The sequence below is a fragment of the Pristiophorus japonicus genome, chromosome 16, assembly GCF_044704955.1.
Source record: "Pristiophorus japonicus isolate sPriJap1 chromosome 16, sPriJap1.hap1, whole genome shotgun sequence".
NCBI lineage: Eukaryota > Metazoa > Chordata > Chondrichthyes > Pristiophoridae > Pristiophorus > Pristiophorus japonicus.
In genome coordinates, this window is record NC_091992.1 from 105,096,148 (window position 1) to 105,118,916 (window position 22,769).

At 39.8% G+C, this 22,769-nt stretch overlaps 2 protein-coding genes across 4 annotated transcripts in view; one reads left to right on the forward strand and one right to left on the reverse strand.

Moving 5' to 3' along the window:
• LOC139226692 (netrin-1) overlaps nucleotides 1-6,690 on the forward strand; it is a 206,180-nt gene extending 199,490 nt beyond the window's left edge. For both annotated transcript variants that reach the window (XM_070857638.1, XM_070857639.1), the window contains one exon: nucleotides 4,356-6,690. In XM_070857638.1, the coding sequence (XP_070713739.1) occupies nucleotides 4,356-4,684 (329 nt within the window). In that variant the 3' untranslated portion in view covers nucleotides 4,685-6,690. The remainder of the gene's footprint in view (nucleotides 1-4,355) is intronic.
• A 3,894-nt stretch (nucleotides 6,691-10,584) lies between these two features.
• Nucleotides 10,585-22,769, reverse strand: part of stx8 (syntaxin 8) — a 164,460-nt gene continuing 152,275 nt past the window's right edge. Inside the window, exon 8 of one of the 2 annotated variants that reach the window (XM_070858197.1) lies at nucleotides 10,585-11,890. In XM_070858197.1, coding sequence (XP_070714298.1) covers nucleotides 11,823-11,890 — 68 coding nt within the window. In that variant the 3' untranslated portion in view covers nucleotides 10,585-11,822. The remainder of the gene's footprint in view (nucleotides 11,891-22,769) is intronic. The other variant, XM_070858196.1, reaches the window with a different exon arrangement.

Here is a 22,769-nt window from a genome sequence, read left to right on the forward strand (position 1 = left end):
CTGGTGATTAATTTCCATTCCCAATAACAGAGGGCGTGGTGAAGGGGTTGAACTATTTGCACCTAAACATACAGACTGTGACTCAACCCATGGGTGGTTGCATCATTATGTTTTATAGAATCCGTTCCCTCCGATGTGCCAAAGAACTTAGGTCAAACAACCCAGCCTTGTTTTCAGAATACAACTGTTATATGAGATATCTAAAGCCTTCCTTTCCATAAGAAACATTTGTCTTATTTTCACAACACTGGGCTCAATTTTCCCCAAAGCTTTTTTTTTGTGTATTTGAAGAGTTACGCCTGTTTTTTTGTGGCCCAAGTACGCCAAACAAAAATGTTCTAAGTTTCCCCATTTGATTTTTTCATTTGGGCACAGCCTAACCAGTCCTTTTGTTTTGGGGGTAGAGCCTTGATCTGTGCCAAAAAGATCGGGTTGCCACGGTAACCAGGGACACAATGCAGGTTGAGGCTGCAAAGTGAAACACACAGCCAGCTCGCAACACATTAAAATACAGTGCAGCGAAGGTTCACCAGACTGATTCCCGGGATGGCGGGACTGACCTATCAAGAAAGACTGGATCAACTGGGCTTGTATTCACTGGAGTTCAGAAGAATGAGAGGGGACCTCATAGAAACGTTTAAAATTCTGACGGGTTTAGACAGGTTAGATGCAGGAAGAATGTTCCCAATGTTGGGGAAGTCCAGAACCAGGGGTCACAGTCTGAGGATAAGGGGTAAGCCATTTAGGACCGAGATGAGGAGAAACTTCTTCACCCAGAGAGTGGTGAACCTGTGGAATTCTCTACCACAGAAAGTAGTTGAGGCCAATTCACTAAATATATTCAAAAGGGAGTTAGATGAAGTCCTTACTACTCGGGGGATCAAGGGGTATGGCGAGAAAGCAGGAAGGGGGTACTGAAGTTTCATGTTCAGCCATGAACTCATTGAATGGCGGTGCAGGCTAGAAGGGCTGAATGGCCTGCTCCTGCACCTATTTTCTATGTTTCTATGTTTCTAAAAACACATTAAAATACATCACAGCAACTTACCGCCAATTATTAAAGTGTCCCCCCGTTCCCCAGCCCCCACCGCCGATGCCGATCCCTGCCCCTATCCCAGGCCGAAGGGCCTTCTGGTCCACTCCCAGCGCTTTGCCGGTCTGCTTCCCCCGCCTGCCCCGAGCGCCTTGCCGGTCTGCTCCCCCGCCCCTAGACCTGGCCGAGTGACCTCCCGGTCTGCTCCCCCACCGCTATCCCAGGCCGAATGGCCTCCGCATCTAACTATACCTGAGAGGCTTCCTCTCCCTGTGCCCCTCTCTTTTACCTTTCCTGCTGCTGCTGTCCGGGCATCTGCTGCACTTACCCGCGCCGATTTCCTTAACTCTCCAGAAGGTTTTTCGGCAGAGGCTACATACGTTGGCTTAAGAAGAACTGGAGTAACTCTCAGCTGGCCAAACTTCCCTAAATAGCCAGAATTGGCACAGGTGGCAGGTTACGCCCCCTTTGGCTGAAAAACTTACCTAAAACTTACCTAAATAACTAACTGAGTTATGCTGGTGCAAATTGATTGGGGAAACTAGTTTTTTTTTTAAAAACTTAGGCCAAAAAAAGTGGCCTGCTCCAAAAAAACGGCACAAATCACTGGGGAAAATTGAGCCCACAATACAGTTTTTTGTAAATCCTGTACCCTGTCATTGGATATCTCCAGGTAGATGAACTTTACAAACAGATTTACAGAATGCAATATTGCTTCTGTTTCAAGACATGTTACCTTCCACTCAGTTCTGCCAAGTGCATTTTCCCAGCTTTCCCTGCTCCTTAGTCGCCTCCTGCATTAGGCAGATTTCCTTTTCTTCTCAGTAGAAAAAAGGTCAATTGTTTGAGGAACTGCTTCCTCGCTGCTTTCCCCAACAATGAGCAAAACACTGAGGCACAATTGAATCAGTCAGAACCAGTTCTGTTTTCATGATGCCACACATCATAATTAAAAACAGTGGAAGGGCTCACAGTACTCTTTCAGAAGGATGGCATGTACACTGGTGTGTGGTAGACTTTTTTTTTTTACAGCACCAGAGAAACATTCAGGCATGGATGAACAAAGGCAGTTGGAATGATCTTAAGTTCTCAGCATTAACCCTCTGAGTGCAGGCCATATCTCCTAGTAGTGACTGCGATTTCCCAACACCAATTTCTCAAATCGGTGCTGGGATAAGCTGCTCGTTATCACAATTTATCTTAACTAGAAAATCTCCTCTATTTTTAAATACAGTAATATGAACATACAAATGAAGGTGAGAAAAGACCACCAGGCCCGTCCATTCCGGTCATGATGCATCCACACACCATCGACCCACCCCTGAACCAGCAGATTGGTGTAGTCCCAAAAAACATTGTACAATTAAATCACAGTTAAATTCCCCTCATTTCACTAGGGAAAGCCCACTGATTTCTGGCTGGACTACTAAATAAGAGCACTTAATTTTACTGCCACACATTTCTAATGTCCGACATCATGGCAGATTTGTACGGAAGACATTGCAAATTTCTTTGACTTTTTCTAAGTATATCTCATTCTACTTGTATTAAAACAAAAAGATTGATAATGTAGCTAGTGAAAAATATGAAATTCGACCAGCTGTGTTCAACATAATTAACGAGTAAACACAGTGCATGTAATGAAATAGGCCCATTTTTAAAATGAAAACCATATTAATTGTATTTCAAATTTTTATTTGAAAATCACTTCAGAGACTATTTTGAATGAATTGCTGCACTAAACAGGGTAAAGCAACTGCTGCTTTAGGAAGAACTCTAAAGCATGCTGGGATAGTTACCATCTCCACTGATGTTAAATCAACTGTTTTCTAACCTAGAGTTCCAAAATTCCCCCAAAACAGCTCTCCAATGCGGATATTGCTGTTGACTATTTGAACTAAAAAAATTGGAAAGCTCAACAAAAGTAGTCGTAAAAAATTTAAAGTCTACAGAAATTAATCAGGATTTTTTGTAAATGTAATTCTTAAATGCGCTACTTCAGAAAATCTCTAAATGAAAGAAAGACTTAGATTTATATAGTGCCTTTCATGACCACTTCTCAAAGCGCTTTACAGCCAATGAAGTACTTTTGCAGTAGTCACTGTTGTAATGTAGGAAACGTGGCAGCCAATTTGCGCACAAGCTCCCACAAACAAAAATGAGATAATGAGCAGATAATCTGTTTTTTTGTTATGTTGATTGAGGGATAAATATTGGCCAGGACACCGGGGATAACTCCCCTGCTCTTCTTTGAAATAGTGCCATGGGATCTTTTACGTCCACTTGAGAGCAGACAGGGCCTCGGCTTAACATCTCATCTGAAAGACGGATGAGCAGATGACCAGAATATTATATAAAACATTACTCCGAGCAGTAAAATGTCATGGATACTCTAGGTACAAGGTAGAAGTACTCACTAAGTTGGTGTTAAACCAGTAAAGACTTGCACAGAATGTGACCTAACACTAGGTGCTTCTGGCTGCACAAAATCTTCATTTAATCATAAAGTATAGCAAAAAATATTGCATAGCATTAATGAACAGAATGGCAGGTTATAATTATTTATTTAATATTAAGGTTCACTTGCCATAACTCAATGCAAGTAGAATACTTTTAACTGGTATTGTTTAGAAGGGAAGAAAAGCGAGTTTAGACTACTGAATGATCAGCAGGGAGAGAGTAAGAATGTGCGATACAAAGGCAAATGACCAGGGCAGACAGAGAGCATGGACAGTGACAAACTGCCATTGAAATCTGCTTTGTGGTTCTCACATGTGAGGCTGAAGGAATGTAAGCACATTATGAACTACTGTTTGACAACTAACAGCACACAGTAAATTTCCTTAGGTATAAACAATCACATGTTCTAGTCTTTCTAATTAGTTTCCAGTTTAACAGTTCTTAACCTCTGGAACAGAAGCACTGCAAATTTTCTGAAGTCTGATCAGTTTTCTCCCCCTACCTTCCATGTTTCAGCATTTTACTGTGCTGATTAAGAATGAGTGACCACCATGTAGGAATAATCTTCTTGTACTCGGGCTCGGGAAGAAAATTGGTTTCTAAGGTTTCGATTATATCCTCTGTCAAACATTAATCAGTTTCCCTTGTCAAGTTTATTTCATAGCCCTGCGTCTCTCTGCATCTTCTCTGCCCCAGATACTATGGAAACTGTTGCTATGATAATAACGAGTGGTCATCCAAACAACGAGAGTTAAAGCTCAGGGTTGTAGCTTGCATTTGAAGTGTGAAGAATTTACTCAATGCAATTTTTAATGTGTCAGACAGCTTAAATATTCTTCTGTTCCTTTCTTCATTATTGCAGCTGTTCAAGCCCACATCTTGAAGTCAGAGAAGGCCGGTGAATGGTGGAAGTTTACAGTGAATATCATCTCGGTGTACAAACAAGGGGTAAAACGGATACGGCGTGGAGACCAGTTTCTGTGGGTCCGTTCAAAGGATGTAGCCTGCAAATGCCCAAAAGTAAAAACGGGGAAGAAGTACCTGCTCTTAGGGAATGATGAGGACTCTCCTGACCAGAATGGGGTTGTAGCAAACAAAACCAGTTTGGTGATACAATGGAGGGACACGTGGGCAAGGAGGCTGCGAAAGTTCCAACAGAGGGAGAAGAAAGGCAAGTGCAAGAAGGCATAAGGAGAGACTGTGCTGCTTGATGTGTGAGCAGGAGCCAATGTTAGGATAAAATTAGAAACTTGTGAAGGAACTCATCTAGCAGTTTGGGATTTTGGAATTGCCAAGTTCGCACCTAATGCTGATTTCAAATTCAAAAATAAACAAGAATACAAAAAAAGATGGACTACTCTTTACATAATAGCTCCAAATGTTCTGAAATGAAGGACATTTGTTTCACAACCAAAATCCTTTCACAGTTGCTCTTCTCTGCATAAAGCAGTGTAATTTTTGTTGAAGGGGCACACCATCACAAACTGTTGATAGTGGACGATTGCTGGGAGTTATGCCTAGACTGGTTTGATCCCGACTTAAGCCGTTAACTTTTTAGCTGTGTAGTTAACCTAAAATGTTTCAGTTCCTATCTTCTTCCCCAGCCCAGTTTACATCGGGCACAATATTCAGTGCTACATTGGAAGCAGATCTGCCAAGAACTGCAGCCTTTGGCAATCATTGTGAACATTATATTCTTTACTGCAATATTTTTAGAGACGGTGGGAAAAAAAACCTCAAAAAACCTTTAAAGTGTCATAGCAACACCTTGCTTTCTTTCACTTCATACCGACATTCATCTTACACTTACTGCGTTTGCTGGTGTTTTCTCAGTTCTAGGCTGGTGATTGCTGTGCTTACTATACAGGATACAACATTCTGCTCCCAAGATTAAAGCATTATGCCCCTCTGATAAACTCTCCAAGCTTGTTGTGCACCTATTTTATAAATGAATCGTGATAAATTGAATCCACTCATGACCTGCAAAAAGACTGGCAGCAAAACAGCCTCAAATCAAATTAATGCTGAAAAAAAAAATTTTTAAATAGAAAAAAACCCTTTCAGTGTAAAATGACTGAAATAAAGCTATATTTTCTTTTCAAATGAATTCTGTTACAGGTTCACAGAATCGCCGCACAGGAACAAAAATAAGTAAATTCACTGACACTTGGTTCTTGTATCCCTCTTCAAAACCTTAACATATAGTCAAATTCATTAAAGTTTCTATTTGTATAGTTAGTACTTCATTAAAAGCCTTGGATAGATTTGAAAGTACTCTCGACTGGAAGTATAGCATTTTTTTTGATACAACCACAACTAGAGGATGTACTCGATTCCTCTTCCTACACCCGACAGGCCTGTTGGTTCAGATCCATCACCTACACAGTAAACTTCACACCTACATCTCTTTGTAACTGTGTAGATGATTACAGGCAATGATTTGCTGCTTGTTCCAGTGACCAATTTCAATTTCACTGGGGCAAGGCGACATCTCAACCTTGCTGATCAGTATCTCCATCAAGCAACCAACTCAGGTCGCACCAATGACCCTTGCCTTTGCTGTGACCCTGTTTACAAGTGTGCGCAGCTCACTCTCCAATCAATCACAACCGCAGACTAAAAAATATAAAGTAGAAAAAAAACTAACATTAAACCAGTACATATTACCACTTTAAGACACGGCATAAAGTTGATTTCTTAGTCTAAAAATAAGAGGTACTAAAGAAATGAATGAGTTTTGTAACAGGGTAAACATCCTCAAGGTACCTCGGTTACAGTTAGCGTATGAAGACTATAAGACTGACCATAATTGGAAGTGTGTTTATATTGATGTAATGTAGTTCTGGATAAAGACTTTTATATCAGTTCAGCCATACTCCAGCTAACTTAGACTTTATTATGACTCTTTCCCCTGTTACACAGACCTGTCGGGCTCTGCTTTTACCTGTTAATAAGTTGAACTGTAAATGTTGTTTAGTTATGGTCATTGCATAGTTTGCAATGTTTTCCTACAATGCATACTAATATATTATCATTATTATATATGAATATATTTAATTACACATAAAAATTTGTGGATTTTTTTGGTTGTTAGATGGCTGTAATTGAATCAGATGTGAACATGTACTATAACTGCTGAACACCCACACTTGATAGAATTAAATCCAGAATTCAGTTGAATAAAGTCTTGTAAACAATACCACATTAGTACTTGCTGTGGATTATTCTCGATGTGAATTTTGCACATACAAAAGACGCAAACAGCACTGAAAAAGCGAAAGAAATGGAATCCTGTGAGGAACAGGACCAGGCTGCACAATCTAGGTCTTTTGACAGATTAAAATTCTCCGTGTGCTATGTTCATAAGACAACTGATACTCCAGAGTGCGTTAAAAAGCAGCGATACGTGAACAGGTTCAAATGACAACACAAAAGTGCAGCTTGAGTAATTCATGAATAACTGTCTGAACCCAGAGATGTGGTGTCTTGTAAAACAGTCCCAGTGCAAGTATTATTCTTCATAATACAGACAGTATTAGCCAGAATTTTCAGACGTTTTTCCATTCATGAAATTCAACTGAAACATTGAGCAGTAAATTTACAGAAATGTTACGTGGGTCAAATTGTGATATAAAATTCATTACCCTTTAATACTGTTAGAAATAAATATTGACTGGAAGCATTTTTTGTTGTTGCTTAGAATGGATGCTATCCATTCTGCTTAGAAATAAAAAGATGTCTTTGCAGACATTTGTAGGAGGTTTGACCTATGTTTATTACATTTAAATCCAGATATATAGTATTGGCATTTGCCAATGACAGGACATGGGACCCACGTAGATTAATAGATGACTGGGAGTAAGTTAAAAGACTGTACTTGAATAAAGCTGCTACCACTTGGTACATTAACAGGCCATGCAAACCAGAAAGCTTTTGGTTTCGATTCCTGGTCTGAGTTAAGTTAGATGTTTTCAGCTGGGAAACTGGTCTTCATCGTTCCCAGGCTCCTTCACAACGAAGTAGCTCACTGACTGTGTCTTGCGTTCACGAGTTAAGAATAGCCAATTGAGATTCTGGGGTTTGCTGGCATGATAACCCACCAGAGGTCAGTGCCTGTAATGAGAGGCAAGGAGTAAACAGGGAAGAAATTTGGTAAAAATTAAGAGATGCTAAAGTAAAGTTTGAACGGCTTATAAAATGTCACTTGAATTCTTAACTTCCATTAGTGTCTTCAATGAACCCTGCAGTATCTAGCTAATACTTTACAGTATAACACATATGTAATTGTACAGTTGACATGTTACTATTTTTGAGATATTTTGGTATTTTCAACTGCCTAGGTTTCATACTTTGCAATTCTCTCCCTAAACACCTCCAGCTCCCTCCCTTTCTTTAAGACCCTCCTTAAAGCCCGCCTCTTTGACTAAGGTTTTGGTCACCCCTCTTAATATCTCCTCCTTTGTCAACTGTACAATTACATATGTGTTATACTGTAAAGTATTAGCTAGATACTGCAGGGTTCATTGAAGACACTAATGGAAGAATAGCCAATTGAGATTCCGGGGGTTGCTGGTATGATAACCCACCAGAGGGTTATCGTCCGTTTTGTCTTTACGCTTCTGTGAAATGCTTCGGGATGTTTTCTACATTAAAGGCTCGATACAAATAGAGGTTCTTGGTGGTGAGTGTTCTTGTTGATATCCAGTGACCCCTGCTGGAAAGGCACGTGCGAGGACCAGATCGGGCTGTTATGAGCCACATGAACAAATAGCCCAATAACATTTGGCGGAGAATTTCTTTATTTGCTTTGTGTAATCACATCAGACCAGAACTATTCTCCCCACCCCCCCCCCCCGCAATCTTGGGTGCCCAGCCTTGCACATGAAGAATAGCTATTTGCCAAGGTACTGCACAGCCACCATTGTCCATGGAATCCTAGCAAGGGTTGTTACCTTCAGGAAAGGATCATTCAGCGGGAAGAAAATTAGAAGGATGCAATTAATTAAAAAAAATCTCAGTTTCCTGGCAGTGCTCAACTTCCAATAAAATTAGCCAAGTAATAAAGTTCTTTTCACTGTTGTAGTCACGGTCGATTCAGCTTCATATGATAATGTGAAAATATCTATTACCATTTCACCGTGTGATCAAACTACAATTAGAAATGCAAGGGGACAAAAATGGAATAGATTTGCGTGTATAATCTGACTTGGTCCAATTTGTTCCTTTGGTTTATAGAATCATAGAAATTTACAGCACGGAAGGAGGCCATTTTGGACCATCGTGTCGACGCCGGCCGACAAAGAGCTATCCAGCCTAACCCCACTTTCCAGCTCTTGGTCCGCAGCCCTCTAGGTTATGGCACTTCAAGTGCACATCCAAGTATTTTATAAATGTGGTGAAGGTTTCTGCCTCTACCATACTTTCAGGCAATGAGTTCCAGACCCCCATTACCCTCTGGGTGAAGAAATTTCCCCTCAAATCCCCTCTAAACCTCCTATCCATTACTTTAAATCTATGCCCCCTGGTTAGTGACCCCCTTGCTAAGGGAAACAGGTCCTTCCTATCCGCTATATCTGGGCCCCTCATAATTTTATATATCTCAATAAGGTCTCCTCTGTTCCAAAGATAACTTTGTTTTGGGTAAAACCACTGAGTTAATTAGTTTTGGTAATTCAACTGACTACATCTTGGTAAAAGATGTAAGATTTTAACAGTTCTCAAAAAACATTTTAAAAAGGGGAAAAACAGTAGATTAACCAGTTTGGGTTGGAATTCATTCCCATGTAGGGATGGGAGTGGTTTTTCAAAAACTTCATATAAGGTTCTATACAAAAATTCAGTTGGCATTTTATACTATGTCACCTAAATTACTGCCCACAACAGATCTAATGATCTAATACAATTTATTTGCTTAAGTATCCTATTTATATTGTATTCGCTAATTTTACAGGGCGTCACCTAATTTTCACAGGCTATCACTTAATAAAGCAATAATGCTGTTTGTGCTATTACATCCAAATATGTTGTTTTGGGTGTTAGGCCAGGGAAATCGAGGCAACACAATTAATCACTAGTGCATTAGCTGGTCTCTGGTGGCCTCAGATATGATATTGTAACAATGAATATAGATTTTCAAGAATTGTTTAGTGATGGTATCATTTAGCCTCACAAAAGAAGGCAATTGTCATACTCAATCAGACCAAATGTTTATTTTTATTTTTTAAAGTCCATTTATGAAGTATCTAAAATAATAGCAGGTGGAGATTCAACTACATTTTGAGAAAGTCTCAATATAATGGGCAGGAAAATAGTTTTAAGCATGTGAACAATATTTTCAGTTAAACTTCTAAAAAATCTCAAATGATTTAATAGATGCATGCTTTCCATCTAATACCAGCAGACAAGAGCTCTTACATGTTTAAAAAGTAATCCATATAACCTCTAAACTATATACCATCTAGAGAAATTCCTCAAAATGTTCCAACATAGAGCATGGTCAAAGAGTGACCCCCGTTTAGTGATGGTGGTAAGGATGGCACAGCAGGAGAAAGGAAAATACCATTTCCTTTTTATGACTGAACTAACTTATTGTTGATTTTATGCAACTCTTGTAAATAAATACATTTGCATTTGTAATATTACAATAGAAAAGCCAACAAGCAAATTAAAACTAACCATGTGGCTTTGTTGTGGCTGAGGCCAAGTGGTATAATTGAAGTAATTTAATCAATTTAATTAATCCTGATTTAAAATTTACTCTCTGATTGACCAACCATTGTTGCTCTCTCGTTGCATTTTGCAAGGAAGTTTTTTTTTCCCCATTGATTTAAAAAAAGCCCAGATCAGATGTATAAGTGCTGGGAGCAGATTCTGAATCAGTCCAGAGATTGGTTGCTCTTGTGTTTTTTTTCTCTTGAAAGCAGTTAAATAGGTAAACAGATGGGCCACATTTCGGAGACCACTTTAAATTCTCGGTGCAGGACCGTAACCTCTAAAACCGGAAAAACAGTTTTTAGTTTGCTTTATCCTTCCAGCATTTTGGACACTGTCAGGGTTAGCTTTGAAGAGAAGGAGATGTGTAGAATTTTGACAAAATGATGTACCCGAGCCAGAACCCTAGGATGCCCAAAACTAGAGACAGATAAATGGGTGATCCTTTTAACAACACAGTGATAAACTTCTGTCTTTTACAATGCACACAAAGAAATTTTAATCTAAGAGTTAAAACTGGTGTTCTGCAAATTTTGAATTTGCATATTATGACAAAGAAAGTTTAACAATTACACAGTGGAAAAAGAGTTGGAAAATATTTATTTACATACTTTTACTAAACGCTTATAAAAATTTAATTCATAACAATGTAAGTGAAGTACATAACTGCACCAAATGATAGGGAATTGGTTTGTAATTACAGTTCTGTTAGATTGGAATTTCCACACTGAAAGCAATTTGTTCCAAGTTTCAATTTCATGAAAGCGTGTGAACAGTAACACTGTTTACAGGCAGTGAGATAGCACACACTCCCTGTGCCCTTCCAAGAGGCCCTTCACTGACCCCGCAAGCACTGAGAAAAGCATTTTCCCTGGGAAAGCAGAGTAATCGTGTGAGTGAGTCGAAACTGCCTTAGTTAACAAGATAGTTTGAACATTTTAAATGATCGTGTCCACCTTATTTAAACAAGAATAAAATTGTAATCAGAAATACTGCAAAAAGAATGGGAGAACAAAGTAACAAAACAATGTAAAACTGCTTTAAGCATGCTATTAGTTCATTGTTTAGAACATGTCTAAAATGTAATTTATTTAATTTAAACATTTCTCTGCATTTAATGTAAATACAATGGTTTCGTTTTGGCAAGGGAAACAAAGTGTATAAAGTACTGAAATTTGGAGTGTTCCTAAATCTTTGTAAAGACAAAAACATATATACATGCAGATTGAGGAACTTTGAGAGGCAAGTGCTCCAAAACGGTAAGATAAATAGAAGCTATTAGTTGCAGCCCTTAGATGCTGCATTAGCCCAGCCACTCAGGAGTTACAACCATCATTTCCGAATTTAAGGCAGAAAATTAAATCAGAAATGGAAATCTTACTGTAACAAATGAAATAAATTAGTTTTGTTTTAGCCTTGATTAATCCAGTTTTCCACGAGTGCTAGAGAATAGTAGAATAGCATAGCAAACACATTAAAACATATTCTATTGCTTGATTAGGGATACATATTTGAATCTTGTCCCAGTGATCTGAGGAAGAACGTGTTGCTCATTTTTCAGTTTTAGCATCCAGTCCATATTCAGCGAAGAAAGTGGTTTTGTGCCAGTGTTGCCTCATTAGCTTGTTGGCCAGACAGCAACCACAACAATGGCAATCAGCAGCAATACAATAACCACCAGCATGCCTACAATAAAAGAAAACATCACTCATTTACAATGACTACACATATTCAACAGAAAATATAATTTTACAATTAAAAAAGCATCAACACTTCATGCAAACTATATGGAAGTGGCTGCACCCCACAGTAATGATTATCCCTTAGTGGCTGTTAAAAAGGGGCTCGTAAAACAATTGGATGAGTTCCTTGTGCTATTGCTGCAATCTGTAAACCAATTTTCAATTTTTACATGAAAACATGTAACAAGCCTTTGAATAAAAGACTGCACAAATTGGCTTAGAAACTCAAACTAAGTTGTAAACACATTTTAAAGCCAACTATTTCATACCAGGAGCATTAATGATAGCAACTAAAAAATGGTTTTCATTATACTATAAATTGTTCCATTCGGCATGTTCAAACTCCAGTCACAATAACCTCCAATTTATAACTTTTGTTCTTTTCAGTGACTCCCTCTTGACAGTCTGTCATAAATATCATAAATTTGGGTAATGGGGCAAAGCAATCAAATTAGATATTTTCAAGTTGTGCAAAATGAACAGTGTAAGATTGAGAGCAACAAACCATGCAATTATGTCATTTGCAGATATACTTGCATTATAAACCAGGAAGAATTGATTACATCTTTGCCTGTTTCTGTTAAATAGCTACCATGTCATTAAACCATTATTTATGCAATGATTTCTATTTACCATTGTTCTGGAATTGTGTAAACATATTTTATGACTTTGAGATATTTATAAATATTAACACAAGTTATAATATTTTGCATGAATAATATTTTGAAAAAATGTCATCAGTAAATTATCTTTACAAAATTGTGTCACTAAAAGAAAGACTTGGATTTATATAGCGCCTTTCACGACCACCAGACATCTCAAAGCGCTTTACAGCCAATGAAGTACTTTTGGAGTGTAATTACTGTTGTAATGTGGGAAATGCGGCAGCCAAACTCCCACAAACAGCAAAGTGATAATGACCAGATAATCTGTTTTTGTTATGTTTATTGAGGGATAAATATTGTCCAGAACACCAGGGATAACTCTCCTGCTCTTCTTTGAAATAGTGCCATGGGATCTTTTAGGTCCACCTGAGAGAGTAGATGGGGCCTCGGTTTAACATCTCATCCGAAAGACGGCAACTCCAACAGTGTCAGCCGAGATTTATGTGGTCAAGTCCCTGAAGTGGGACTTGAACCCACAACCTTCTGACTCAGAGGCGTGTGTGTTACCCACTGAGCCACAGCTGACACTAAAAAGAACGAAATTCTAAAATTCAAGGAGAATTGATATACATCAACACTTATGTGTGACTAAATGTATTTTTAAAAACCCACTGAGGACAGAGGAAGCACCAAAAGCAAACTGCAGTCATTGCAATCAGCTGTTGGTGGGCCATCATGATACCTTCTTTGAAGAATATATCTCCTTCTTGTGAGGGAGTCAGCAATGTCCATAAACGGAAAGACAATGTGAGAATGGCTACCCAAGACACAAAGTGAAAGGACCAACTGTTCTTTCATGCCTTGGTTTGGTTACTTTGTGATCCACAGTCAACCCACAGATGAATGAGAGTGCCAAAGGGGAAAACATGTAGGAAATAAATAGCAGGGGCATTGAAAGGACAAACTTTATAAAATATCAATGGGGAAAAAGAATTTGTTGGATTTGACTGTGTGTGACCCTCAGTTAGATATGGAGCTAGCGTCTGGTATGGTCTGTCTAGTCTTTTCTCGCCCCTCTCTACACTAACATATAAAAATATTTACACAACAAAGGAAAAAAACACGAGAAAAAAAATGAGAATGCTACATAGCCAATAAAAATAGACAAAATGAATAAATGTGCAAAGGTTTTTCAGAACTTTCTCCCCAATTCTCTCCTAGAAAATATAATGTCCATTCCCCTCTCACCCTTCAACTTCCAGCAGGAGATTTTCACAATGCTGAAAACCTCCTGGGAATTTAAACAAAAATGGATAGCGAAAATGAAGAACCTAAATTACAGTTCACAAGATCGCCACAAAATGTTTCACATTTGCCCAAAGGTGGACCAAAATGCACGCTTATGAAATGACTGCACTCACATCTGTGCAAAACTACAAAAAAGGTGCTGGCAGAGGGCTGGCTGTTCTAAGTATTTAAAAGGCAGCCGTTCAAACATGCAGGCAAAAATCTCAATGTTACACAAGCTTGTCATTCCTCTGAAAAAGACAAGAAAAAAGCAGATGAAAATAAAGGCACACCTGGTCTTTCTAAATAAGCTTGCATACTGAAAAGATGGAAGACAATGGTGGAAGCAATGGGTTGGCTGCACACAAACAGAGAGTGAATGTGCGAGAATGGCTACCAAAAACATAAAGGTGACTGGGGGAACTGTCTTTTCCACCTTGGTTTGGTTATTTTGTGATCCGCAGCCAGTCTGCTGATAAGTATAGCAGCCAAAAGGGACAAAATCTGCAAAAACAAATATCACTGGCATTGAAAGTACAAGCTGAAAAGGTTATCAATGGGGTAAGGGTTCAATGAGGGAGAACAATTGAATTACAGCTCATCCATGCCGTTTGCCGAGCAAACAAAGAGCCACTGTTGGTGGATCAAACCAGCAACAGGACGACAAGAGACGAGGCACTCTAGCGATGAGGTGTAAAGCAAGGGTGGACTGGATTGTAACACTGTTTTTAATGTAATAGCCTATGTAGTCACTATTTTATGAAAAAAAATGATCTCGAATTGGATGCTAGAACATACACTATTTCATTCTATGTTTCGTTATCCTCCAATGTCATTATTCTCCAATACGAACTGCCACATCACTAGTACAACGCTTGTTACACATGCTGCCCTTGCTTCATCCCTCACAGTGACTTCAGGATGAATTGGTAGAGACCGAGGAACGGGTCACTTGTCAACCCTCATAGTTAGCAAAGGTGCTTTATGCGGGGAAACCCAAGACCAGGAAAGGATGGGAAATACCAGCTAAAATACTGCTGGTTGAAAATAACGTTTTGTTCTCTCAGTTTATGATTTCATTGAATTTCACAAGCAGGTTAAAGCCCACTCGATATTTATTCTCCCCATAATGCATACCAACCATCTATTATTCTTTATTTTACACATTCTATGGATAGAATTCTATAATCTGCTTGAGAAAACTCCAATACCAAGTATGAAGTCATGGCTGTCCTCCAGTCAATCCACCACAACTGATTACATCCATCAGTAAATTATCAACTTTTTATTAAATGTTAGCTTCTCTCTAGTTCCTCCAAACCATTTCTATTCAGTCCAGATCCTTCCAACTCTTCCCTGGGAACGTTTATTTCCACAGCATCCCTCAAAGTCTGCAGAGTAGTTCTGTAAATTTTTTTTACTGTCTTTCCTACTATTTTCCCTCATGAATTTACGCTTTGATACGCCGCTGTAAAAATTACAAATAATTAAGACTTGACAAAGCTGTAAGGCTCTAACTTTTTCCAGTTCTGACGAAGGGTCATCGACCTGAAACGTTAACTCTGTTTCTCTCTCCACAGATGCTGCCTGATCTGCTGAGTACTTCCAGCATTTTCTGTTTTTATTTCAGATTCCAGCATCTGCAGTATTTTGCTTTTATAAAGATGTACGGCTGTTTTTCATGGAGGTTCTGGCAACATCATAAAGTTCTTAAATTAAGTTTACAGTCAAAGATTGAACCTAAATCCTTCTCAGGTACCAAAGCTTGCATTGTACAGTTGCTTTATAATTTGAAAAGTGCAAAAATTCCCTGTAAAATATTCTCTTCCTACCCATTGATACGAAATGTCACACTGACCAGCGAAACAAGTAAATCTGCCCACTGATACATAATGGTGCGCACAACATACAGCGTGGCAGAAATAGTTATTCGGGTCTATGCTACATAAAATAAAAAATTGTGTCACCATTGTAGGGTTCTAATGACTTTACAGGGTTAGTTTACCAATATAGTTGAAATCATTCATGTCTTCTAAGACCCTCCCACTCTATCTTTCACTCTATGCAAAACAACAGACAACGGAGCTGAAATTGCCCCGCAGCCTGTCCAGGGGTGGTAACCTTCTGGGCCCGGGTCAGTTAACGCCAGGGGGCGGAAGTCCTACCCCCGGCGTGGAATTGCCGTTTGCGCCCCTCAAACGTGGTGGAGCGCTGTCTCAGGCACTCCACCTCGTTGAAGGGGTGCTCCTGAGGCGTCAGCGCAGCACTGAGGTCAGTGCCACGCTGAACAGGTCAGATCTATGCAGCTCTTCCGCATAGCACTGACACGCCACAACGCCCCTCCTCTTCATTTAAAGGGGGGGGGGGGGCGCCGCTGCGGACTCTGCATGGCTTACTGATGGCCACTACTGGGCCATCAGGGACAATCTCAACCGGGCCAGCGGCCCGGCACGCAAAGAGGAATGCCAGGCTGCATGATGGCAGTCCGGTTGAGACGAAATTAGACAGCAAAGTCGGCCAACAAAAAATAAAAAATGGCAGCCTGGGCCACACACGGCCTCCCTGGGTGGATGTCAGCACTTCATAAAGCTGCTGTGGACATGGGCCGGCGGCACCAGCCTCACGTCCCGCGGGGCGCAAAGGGGTCGGCGCGTACGACGATGACATCATCGCTGGGCATGCGCTGGCCCGGGGCACAAATCGCGGGGCGCGGCGTAAACTGCAATTCACCCCCAAAATCTTGGGGGCAATTTCGCCCAAGGCGTCGCCGCCACCCGCCCCCGGGCGAAAAGGACATTGTGCCCCGTTAGCCTCTACCGGCGGAGCTAACGGGGTGCAAAAAAGGGGCAATTTCAGCCCCAACAGCTCATTAGAAAATACCAAAAACTGAAGTAGACTCCATTTAACAACACATTTAAAATAAAAGTAGCCTTGTTGTACCAACAGAAAACAAATAATATGGTTTCAATAAAAAATTATTCAGAGAGTAAGAAACTAAAACCGAAAATATCCTCATATTTCAAGCCAACTGAACACTGAATCAGAGTTGGACAGAATTTCATGAACCACACAATTTCCCGTAACTACTTTACGTCAAATGGAAAGGCGCCGTACAACATGTTAAGCGGGTTGGCTATTTCAGGCAATTCAATAGCCATTTGCACCTCGTTAAAGTGCAATAACTGTAATTATTTAATTATCTCTATTTACAGTTAGCCCTTTGCATAACCCAAAATTGGCGCTCCTATATTATATTCCTTGGGTGCCACTTGAGCAGAATATTTACAAGGGTGGGTATAGGCAGTACCAGCCAAGCATTTTTAGGGCACAACAAATGTGTCAAAGCTCTGAGAGCAAACCATGCTGAATTGATTTGAAAATATCAGAACATTTCAGGCATTTTAATTAATTAATTTTTAAGAGGCATTTTTCTTCTCTCCCCTTTTGTGCTTCTGAAGTATCCCCATGTCACAGCAAGAATCTATAGCCAACCATGTACCTTTGGCTCTGCCCATGCTTCACCATAACAGACCAGAAGTTGTGCGTGAAGGGCCCTTGGTGACATTTTCTTGTTTTCTCATTCTCTGTGGGGAAGCCTTTGGTCTTCAATTAACTCTGCTCCGTGACAACACTATTATATTAGTGATTCACCATTTGGAGAATCATTCCAAAGGATGCACTTCAGGGACTTTTCTCAGACTTTGTCTTCAAATTTTTGTTTCTCAATGGATCATTTTAACATTCTTTGAAATCTTCGGTATTGTGTTTCTTAAAGTAAGAGATTAACAACTCCGTCACAGATTAATCTCTGGTTAATAATCCACGGATTTGATTAACCTGAATGTGCAACCCTGCAAGAAAACTCAATTTTGTTATGAAGTGTAATTGTATTCACGTTGAGGCACACAAATATCTAAACCTGTGTTAGCTGCAGAGTCAATATTTAATACAAGTTAATGGCACATCATCACTTACCACACTGAATGTATAATCATATCATTATAAGTGTGTTTCAGTCAAGTTGGTGCCAAAACCCCCCCAGCAAATTACAAATTCCAAGATATATTAATGCGTTATATTTATGCTGATATCTGCATGTCAGAGATTTCAGTTTAAAAATACCGTTCAATTTTATGCCAGGATGATGGACCCCTGCATTTCACATCCTTGTTTAGTCTACCAATCCTATATCCTCATATTGTAAACCACATTCACCACTTTTCTGCTGAACATGTGCTCCAACTTCCAACTCTTGTGAATTAATCATTTGCCCATGTCTAGTACCAAATCTTCTGTCCACAAAAATAACCATTCAACTAAGATTCCTACCATGCAGCCGAGTGCACAGATTCAAATATTAAAGCCAAATTATGCCACCAGAGAGCAGTATAACAGGATCAAAACTGCAAGTCCATTTCTTAACTACACTATGTAAAGTCCACTTTTTCTTCACAACTTATTTTACTTTCATGAATTTGGGACTTGCTCCAAGGCTTATGGCAATTCTGCTCTTTAACCAGCTATTATGACATGTATGGCAGTGGTTTTGATGACTAAAATGTCCCACCCCTTACAATGGGAAAGTGCCTGGCCTCTGACCAGCAGCATGGTTGAGATTGGGAATGCATATTATTGAATCGTAGAATAGAATCATAGAATGATTATAGCACAGAAGGCGGCCATTCAGCCTATCGAGCCTATACCAAATCTCAGCTAGTTCCCCCGCCCTTTCCCCGTAGTCCTGCAATTTATTTTCCTTCAGATACTTATCCAACTCCCTTTTGAAAGATAAGATTGAGTCTGCCTCCACCATCCTTTCAGGCAATGCATTCCAGAACCCAACCACTTGCTACGTAAAAAAGCTTTTTCTTACATCGCCTTTAGTTCCTTTGTCAATCACCTTAAATTTGTATCCTCTGGTTCTCGACCCTTCTGCCAATGGGAACAGTTTCTCTCTATCTACTCTACTGTCCAGACCCCTTAGGAAATCTCCTCTCAATCTTCTCTGCTCCAAGGAGAACAACCCCAGCTTCTCCAGTCAACGTAACTAAAGTTCCTCATTCCTGGAATCATTCTCATAAATCTTTTCTGCATTCTTCTCTAAGGCCTTCACATCCTTCTGAAAGCATGGTGCCCAGAATTGGAGCACTGAACCTGCATCTTTCTCCTAAGTCTTGCTTGTTGAAGCTCCGGAGCAAAGTGCGACAATAGTATCTAACATTAACTATGCTAGTATAAAATTACATTGACTTGCCAATCATTATGCTGAGCTCAGAGCTCATAAGTAACATTTTAACACAGATTTTACAGTACAAAATACGGAAACTAAATAAACATTTTTGAGATATCATCGAGGATGTGGAAACAAGTCTTTTGCAAAGAATTTTTAAAATTGCACTTTAATAGTAAAAGTAAATACATTTGTAACTATAAATCCTGAATTAACCTTGTGTATTTTAATTTTAATTTTTGAAGTGTGGCTAATCCATTAAAGTGGTATAAAAATAGTCACTTACAAAAATAACCAGTAACATTACCTATATTGTACGAACAGATCGTAAATCAGAATCTGCTGTATTATAATGACAGCGGCATTAAATATTGCTCATGGACAAAATTTAGAAAAGAATGATCTCTCTATTTCTGTTAGCATCTCGCTACTTGACTTCCATTCTATAATCTTTTCTTTCTCCTTCTAGCTTTGCTTGTCTTCAACTCTTTGTCTCCCTTTTTTTCTATCTGTTTGCCTCCCAGATATTTTTGTTGTTCTGCATGTGTCTCTGAATTTGTCCCAGACTTGCTCTCAGTTGGTGTAATTCTTTCCTTGATTCTATCTCATTTTGTTTATGGGATCCACCTTCTGCTCACTTGACCCCATTCCCACTAAACTGCTGACCACCCAACTTCCCTTCCTGGCCCTCCTGCTAGCTGACATCTTAAATGGTTCCTTCACCTCAGATACAGTCCCCTTGCTTTTCAAACGGTCATCACCGCTTCTCAAAAAAAAAGACTCCCTCGGCCCATCTATAATTGTAAATTGCTGCTGCATTTACAATCTCCTTTCCTTTCTAAAGTCTTTGAACGTGTTGTCATCTCCCAAATTCATGCCACCTTTCTATCAACTCCTTGTTTGTATTTTTCAAATCAGGTTTCCACCTCTGCTACCGCATCAAAACAGCCTTCACCAAAGTCACAAATGATATTCTCTGTAACTGTGAGCATTATTCCCCCTTTTGCTCTGCAGCTTTTGACTTCGTCAACCACACCATCCTCCTCTAATGCCTCTCCTCCATTGTCCAACTCAGTGGAACTGCCCTCATGGCTCCACTCTTACCAAACTATTTATAGACAGAACATCTCGAAGCGCTGGCTTTTCCTGTCCCTGTATTATTACCTCTGGAGTCCCCCAAAGATCTATGCTTGGCTCCTTCTTCTTCCTCATCTACATGCTGCCCTTTGCCAATATCCACAGACATGGGGTCAGCTGATGTATGCTGATGACATCCAGCTCTACCTCTTCATCACACATCTCTCAACCTCTCCACTGCCTCGGTGTTGTCAGATTGCGTTTTTGACACCAGTTGTGGATGAGCCACAATTTCCTCCAGCTAAATATTGATAAGATGAAAACCATGGTCTTCAGGCTACACCACACCACCAATTCCATCCCCCTCCCTGGCCACTGCCTAAGGCTTCTTCAGACTATTTGCAAAGTCCGCATCCATTCTGACAGAACTGAATTTATAATCTCATTCCTCTCCATCACAAACTCCGCCTATTTTCACCTCTGTAACATTGCCCGTCTCCACCCATCTGCTGCTGAAACCCTTATCCATCCTTTGTCACCTCCAGATTCAACTATCCCAATATTTCCTTATCCAGCCTCATGTCCCACCTTCTGTAAACCAGCTCACCCAAAACTCTGCTGCGTGTATTCTAATTTTTCAAATCCCTCCGTGGCCTCACCCTTCCCTACCTCTGTAACCTCCTCCAGCCCTACAATCCTCTGAGATCTCTGCGCTCCTCCAATTCTGGCCTCTTGAGCATCCCTGATTTTAATCACCCCACCATTGGTGGCCGTGCCTTCAGCTGCCTAGGCCCTAAGCTCTGGAATCCCCACCCCCCGCCCCCCGTAAACCTTTCCACCTCTCTCTCCTCCTTTATGCTGCTCATTAAAACCTACCTCTTTGCCCAAGCTTTTATTCATCTGCCCTATCTCCTTATGTGGCTCGGTGTTGAATTTTGTTTGATAACGCCCCTGTGAAGTACCTTGGGACATTTTTCTATATTAAAGGTGCTATATAAATGGAAGTTATTGCTGTGTAACATCTAAGTGTTGGGAGTAGAGGATGCAGGAATTGAATTGGTAGCTCAAAGGAGAAGATTAATTGTTGGTAATAGGAGGAGAAAATGGAAGTGCTGGGGATCGTCGGAAGTAGAGGGTGTAATAAGATTGGGGGGATAGGAATATAACTCCTGTGGGCCATATTTTCCCTGCATTCCCCCACCCCAAATGCAGTCGCTGATGGCGCATTTCCCCTGCCCAACACACCCTGCCACTCACCTGCTCCCACAGGAAAGGAAACAAGAAAAGAGAAAGATGAAAAAAGAAGCAAAAAAAGAGTTCAGGAAAGAGGACAGAAGAGAAGCGAGAGCAACAGAAATATAAGAGAGACCGAGAGAGAAACAACAATATAAAGATAACAGAGCCAGATAAGAGAGAGGCCATAACCTTGAACTTAGTGTGTCCAATGCCACGGGAGATCGACTAGTATATCATTTTTTTAAATCATTGGATTTCTCAAGACATTGCTCATGGTAATTTGCATAATTGTCTAGTTTATAAGGACAGACGTGCTGTGCTACATACTTCACAGTGCATTATTCTATAGCTACGGTGCGCTTGTGTTTTTTAAAAAATACAGTCTAATTGTTAAGTAAACAGAACATCAGTTTATTTGGCATTTAATTGTGTTTGGTCAGGAAACTTTGCAAATGACAATATGCTGGTGAGTTTTAGGCTACAGCTGAGAAGCATACAACACTTTAAGATTGTTTTGTATTAGAAGGAATGTGATTTCTGTGTGTACATAAGAAATAGTCCACGCTACTACATTACTTATAGCAAAAATATGTCCAATTTATAAAGTAAGGCAGATATAATTGATTTTTTTTTAAAGTTGGATTTGAATTTGTTCTTGAATATTCTCTCATCTATAAAAATGATATAAGACTGTCTGTAAACAAACCTAAGGTTACAAACTGAAGAAAAAGTGATGCAAAAGAGGTCCTCACATACAAAAACTATTTGGAAAAAGCTCTCGTCAAATGACAAAAAAGGACCTCAAAGATGGTCATTTGTGAATTTAATTGAACTCTAAAATTTGTGAAAAGATCCTGGTATCTGATGAAATTTGGCAAAAGCCTAATACAGCAAATTAAATTGACTGAGGTGCTAGTTCATTGATGCAATATATTATGTGTACACACATACAAATATACAGACATATGTAGGTTCCCTTCCACACAACTCAAGTGTATTTTCTGGCAGGTCACATTACAGAATGACATCAACTGTATTCATGAAGATGTCTGCAGCTGGACCATCTTTTCTTTACAGGGCTCGGCCGACAGTGATGGGTGGCTAATTTGGTGAGGAGAAAAAATGAAAAGGGAAAGAGTTCTGCTTGTGAAAAACAGTCATCCATAGTAATATAATGGTTGGAATTATCATAACCTGCCTCCCCACCCCCCTCACTTCTGCAATGTGGAAGAGATTAATAACTGGTTTAACAATCAACTATATTGTTCTTCTTCACTTGAACTGTTGTCAAGTTTGATGACTGCAGCCAGGTTCTGCCAGAGTGATCTCAAAAGCACATCTTTAGCAACTGGATACACATTTTCAGGAAGATATATACTCAGAAAATG